Source organism: Pleurodeles waltl, chromosome 4_2 (assembly GCF_031143425.1).
Source record: "Pleurodeles waltl isolate 20211129_DDA chromosome 4_2, aPleWal1.hap1.20221129, whole genome shotgun sequence".
Lineage (NCBI taxonomy): Eukaryota > Metazoa > Chordata > Amphibia > Caudata > Salamandridae > Pleurodeles > Pleurodeles waltl.
The window spans coordinates 1,044,196,865-1,044,202,864 of NC_090443.1; the positions used below are offsets into that span (position 1 = coordinate 1,044,196,865).

At 45.5% G+C, this 6,000-nt stretch overlaps 1 protein-coding gene across 2 annotated transcripts in view; it reads left to right on the forward strand.

Moving 5' to 3' along the window:
- Positions 1–5,790, forward strand: part of LOC138293697 (transmembrane protein 176B-like) — a 68,065-nt gene extending 62,275 nt beyond the window's left edge. Inside the window, exons 5-7 of one of the 2 annotated variants that reach the window (XM_069233020.1) lie at positions 327–548; positions 2,986–3,105; positions 5,503–5,790. In XM_069233020.1, coding sequence (XP_069089121.1) covers positions 327–548; positions 2,986–3,105; positions 5,503–5,601 — 441 coding nt within the window. In that variant the 3' untranslated portion in view covers positions 5,602–5,790. The remainder of the gene's footprint in view (positions 1–326; positions 549–2,985; positions 3,106–5,502) is intronic. The other variant, XM_069233021.1, reaches the window with a different exon arrangement.
- Positions 5,791–6,000: the final 210 nt, after the last annotated feature.

Genomic DNA, 6,000 nt, shown 5'->3' on the forward strand with positions numbered 1-6,000 from the left:
ACTTGGTGCAGAATTATGTAATTGGGTGATGACTCTTATCTCCTTTTAGAAAGCAATATCCTTGAAGGTCTTTAATCAAAAATAATTTCTATTTATCAGGTGTTCCTCAAAGGTTGTTTGCCTTTTTGCTGATAGAAGTGACATTTTTGATATGCTCATCAGCCTTTAAAGCGAAACGCAGTTCCAAGTACAGAACTGGATGCAGAGAATGCGGGTTAAAACCCAACTTGCAATGTGTGTTTGTGACTTCACCTTGGGGGTGAGTGAGGGTATGTGGTGGGGCATATCTGTGGTGCTTATCATAGTTTTGTTTATTTGGTCTACAGCTGTATGCCGCGTGGCTGATGAACCTGGCGAGCCTCGCTGTGGCCATTGCTGGGATTTTGATCGTCGCCAATGACTTCATGCCATTCCCCTGGCACCAGTGGAGCCCCTTTTACTTTTGTAATCGAGAGAGTAATGTTTACAGTGGCTACTACGCTCCCACTCGACCATGGTCCAGAGACTGGAGGACAGAGCAATGCATGGATGTGTTTTACAAGTTCATGGTAAGTAGAGGCTGGGACAGGAAACCTACTGGTCTGCCTACACACATCCACGCAGTGACTACAACATGTGGCATGCCCACAGCCCTGAAGAACAAAGATTCATGCTATTGACACTGGGGAAAGTGCTACACACTAGTTATTCATAGTTATTCATTCCTGGAGAATGAGCCTTAAATATGAATGCTCATCGACACCAGAGTCGGGAGTCAGCAGCCCTTCCTTGCCTAAGCCGCTTCAGTATTAATGTGTGGGTTATTCAGGGAACTGCTTGACCTCTCTACGCCTGAACTATACAGACATCATTTCCTACTTACTCATCCACTTCCCCTCTCTGTCCATGTGGAGGATCCTCTCGGATTCTCTATGGTGTAAATTCAACTACAAACTCCTCTGCTTTTTGGATAGGTTAGTGCTGTGTAAATACCACATACATATATACATACATACACACAAAAACACATACACACACACTTGTTCATACACACACACACACACATATACAGTATACATACATACACACACACACACACATACATATATACACTCATGCACACAAACACACATACACACACACATACATATATACACAAACACATACATACACATACACTAGTGCATACACACACATACACATATACACACACACGCATATACATACATATACAATGATATAGATGGATATAGGAGAATACAAGGCAAGCAAGGCAGAGTAGATGAAAAGAGAATGGCAGCGAGACGGTGTGCAGAGGGGGAAGTGACAGAGAAGAGATAATGAAAGAGAAGACATGTTGATGGAAAAAGTGACAGGGCGGAGAAGATGGTGGCAGACAGTAAAGACGACTGGACTGGACGACTGATTGTGGTCACCAGTCTCATGGAACAGGGATCAAGGGCTAGAGCCAGACATACGGACCCAAGCCTGGCTGCAGCTTTGACCAGCTCGTCCTATAGATGATTCATTAGACACCACAGATGCCCCCCTCCCAATGTGCCCAACACAGCACACTGCACCAAGTACCTACGTCCGCCCGCCCACCCCAGTTGCTGCTCTTACTCCGCTCTGCCCACAATATGTGTACAGGGTGGCACTCTCGCCCCTAGTGTATTGAGCTATGACCGATCTCATTGGCCTTGCCTTCTATAAACCCACGCGGTCTCTTGAGGCCTTTTGCATCTTAAGCGAATGAACGACGAGCTTTTCGCTCTTGGTTCGTGCGCTGTGCAGTCGAAGGCAATCTCTTGTGGACCCTGATCATCTGCTGATCTTCCACTTCAGTCCTGGACCAAAATCTGCAATGGAGTACGATATTGTCATTGAAAGGATGCAAGCGACAGGTAGTGACAGGAACAAGAGGCATTTTTGACATCAGTGAAATGGTAGTGTTGGGAGACCAAATATTGTTAGGGGTTTATCTTCAACCTCACCAGTAAAGTGTAAAATAATTCATTAAGGGTCAGATGTAGCAACTTCCGCATTTGCGATTCGGAAATTGCGATTCTGTGCGACTCGCAATTTCCGAATCGCAAATGCGGATGCAAAACGGTGTCTCAGACCCCCGTCTGCGACTCGCTATTGGGTCGCAAAGACCCACCTCATTAATATTAATGAGGTGGGTCGCATTTTGCGACCCCATAGCGAGTCCCTGCACTCCCAGGGATGGTGGCCTGCTGAAGTCAGCAGACCTCCATGTCTGTGACTGCTTTTTAAATAAAGCAGTTTTTTATTTTATTTTGCAGCCCGTTTTCCTTAAAGGAAAACGAGTTGCAAAATAAAAAAAATAACGAAACCATTTGGTTTTGTTTTTTTCAGAGTAGGCAGTGGTCCATTTGGACCACTGCCTGCTCTGAAAAAATCTTTTGGGCAACATTCACAAAGGGGAAGGGGTCCCATGGGGACCCCTTCCCTTTTGCGAATGGGTTACCACCAGTGTGACACTGGTGGTAACTGCGAATTGCTTTGTGACCGCATTTGCGGTCACAAAGCAATTCTGCACTGCGATGCGAGTCGCAAATAGGAAGGGAACACCCCTTCCTATTTGCGAGTTGCATTCACAATTTGCGAGTCGGTACCGACTCGCAAATTGTGAATGTGCATCGCAGAAGGCTGTTTGCATGGCCAAACTGCGATTTTCGCAGTTGGCACCATGCAAACAGCTTACTACATCTGGCCCTTAATATGAAGACTCAGAAATGACCGTCTCAGGGCCAGGCAGGAGAGCTCATCTGCGGTGGGTGGGTCAAGGTTGGGTGCAAAGAACCTACAGGCTTGGGCATCACACAACAAGGCAATCATGCAAACAACCCTTACAGGTGCTGGCTTCAGACAGCCCCATACACTGATTTGCAATGGGCCCTGGTTACCTTCAGCCGGTCCTGGTTTTTGGAGAGGAGGGTATTCCTGAGTAACGCTGAGTGTTGTGTCTTCTCTCCTCTGCAGTATGTGCTGACTGGCATGAGTGTCATGCTGCTGGTGGCCACCTCCCTGGCCCTCTGCATTGCCCTGTGGTCCCTGGGCTACAGCTGTAAGACCCTCTGCTATAAGCTGGCCTCACAACAGGTAGATATCAGGACTTGTGGTGCCTGCCTGTCCTCACTGCCTGTCCTCACTGCCTGTCCTGCCTGCCTGTCCTGACTGCTGCTTCTGAATGAGGCGGGGGGTATGAGAGCATGTGTTCTGTGATGTTGTGAATAATCGACTGAGACCCGCAGCTGTTTTTGGGATGAACCCCAGATATGCACACAGCAGTTGCGGCCCCTAAATACCTTTCCGCCAGCCATCCCGAATGCCACAGAAAGTCTTTCTTTCTCGTTTGTTGCTTACCCCAATGTGTTTCTTAAGCTTCCTGCTTGTGTTGTTGAATTACCCCTCACACTCTTCCTGTCTGCATGGGATGTCCAGAAAAACTGTTTTGCAGTTGACACTTTTGAGAGTCCGGCACTTCCTGTTTGAGGGGCTCTCTGTATGTGAGTGTTCGCTGCACTGGGATGATAACGGGCCCGGGTAAGTCACCAGAGTCCTGGGGGAGCCAGGACAGACATCTTGCTTGTCCCCTCACAGCTAAAGCAGAAGCCAAACCATCAAATACCCAGTATGTAAACCAAGCAGCAAATATCACTCTTTAAAATGCAAAAGGAGATTTTGGGGGTTATTCCAACTTTGGAGGAGGTGTTAATCCGTCCTAAAAGTGAAGGTAAAGTGACGGATATACCACCAGCCGTATTACGAGTCCATTATATCCTATGGAACTCGTAATACGCTGGTGGTATATCCGTCACTTTTAGGACAGATTAACACCTCCTCCAAAGTTGGAATAACCCCCTTAGTTCTTTATTGTTCATCTTTAAGCTCAGTACAACACTGCCTTGTGTGACATTTAACACAATTAATATCTTCAAACCCTGAGCTTAGAAATAGTCAAGAATCCAGAAGCAGATACTGACAATATGTGACCCAGGAGGCAAGGCACCTGCCACCTGCTGTGTGAATGGCACAAATTGTTATTTTATCTGTAGTGATAGTATCACCTTTTAAACCTTATGAAAGGCAGCTTTTCGTATTACAGTCCAAACTAAATTGAATTACTTGTAAGTGCACTCTTGCAAATAAATTCAACACTGAGAGGAAATAAGGTACAGTGAGGTAATAAGGTGCAGTGCAGTGAAGGTGCAGTGAAGGACACAAGGTGCAGTGAAGGACATAAGGTGCAGTGAAGGACATAAGGTGCAGTGAAGTGAAGGACATAAGGTGCAGTGAAGTGACGGTGTAGTGAAGGACATAAGGTGCAGTGAAGTGAAGGTACAGTGAAGGGCATAAGGTACACTGAAGTGAAGGTACAGTGAAGGACATAAGGTGCAGTGAAGTGAAGGTACAGTGAAGGACATAAGGTGCAGTGAAGTGACGGTGTAGTGAAGGACATAAGGTGCAGTGAAGTGAAGTGATTACTCTGTGATCTCACAAGGAGGTGGGACATGAGCTCTGGATTCCTGGTTCCACATTGTGTCCATCCCTTAGATGGACCGATCGTTTGTTTGTTTCACAAGCTGAATAAATGAGTACTCCGAGTTCAGCTTCTAAAACAAATGTATCCTGTTCAGGCTTTAGAAGATTTCAGGAAAAAAAGTTCACATGATTTTTGTATTAAAGGAGCAAAATCAAAAACAGTGCATAGGTTGGACCACACAAGCAATCCAGTGAACACCTTGGATTTACAAATGTATCTAAATTGGTGTTCATTCTACAATATCAAATGTAAAGGAACAGTGGTTTTTATGTTCCCATCCTTGTCTCTCCCTGACTTCACAATTTAAGGATGAGCCTTCTCCACAGTTTCCTTTCTGGTTACAAGGCTTCAGTAGACCACATGAGATGTTCAGGTGGGCTGCAGGTGGCAGACATTGTTTCACTCATGTGTTCTATGTTCAACCTCCACTTTCAATGGAAAAGTAAAAGCAGAAAAGCTGCCTTTCAGGTTTTTGTGCACAGCTGTGTATACACAAGTGGTAGCTTTCCCTCATTTATCAATTTCTGTCTTTTTAAACCCGCACGCAGAAGGGAAGGGAATTGCCTAGTGTCTTGAGCTTAGCACACCATAGAAGCCCAACACCCACTTTCCTCAATACAGCACACTGCACCAAGTACCTATGTCCTCTTCCCCCCCACCCCTGGTGCTGGTCTTAAACCACTCTGCCCACAATATGTCTACAGAGTGGCACCCTCATCCCTAGCGTACTGCCCTATGAGCAATCTTATTAACCTCGTCTTCTATAACCTCCACGTGGTTCCTTAAAGCCTTTTGTGTCCTAAGCAGATGAATGTCGTGGTTCTCATTTTTGGTCTGTGCACTGTGCAATCAATGGGTATCTGTTGTGGATCCCTGAGCATCTGCTGAACTTCCACTTGAGTCCTTGACTACAATTTGCAATGAAGTCTTCCTCTAAACCTTCTTTGTTTCAGGAAGAAGACGTGGTTGCAGACGCCTATGACAAGACACAGGTGCTCACCTCCCAGTCACTGCAGAGCCCTGAGAAACTTCCAAAGGTGGAAACTGTGTAGAGGCTTCCCCCAGGGGCACCAAGCGTCCATACAAGAGACGAATGGAGCAGATTCCTCAGTGCTCTTCTTCAGTGCTTTTTTCACTTGCAGCAAAAAATAATATTAAATAGAATACACCATTGCAGATAGATGTCCTTTTAGTAGAATTCTGCATATTGTCTATATAATAAAAACTATGAATTCCACAAATGTGTATTTTGAGTTTGTGTGCTGCAGTTACGTGTTTGTTGCACAGTGTGAAGATCTGCACTTAGTGGTACAGAGAGTTCAACAGATGAGACAGGATAGTTGTTATGTGCATAGAAAAGTGAAGTTTAATGACCGATAGAAGAAACTCTAGCCACAGCATACCGCAGAAAATGTTCCTGGTGACTGTCTTAATACAGTTCCAATTTTCCA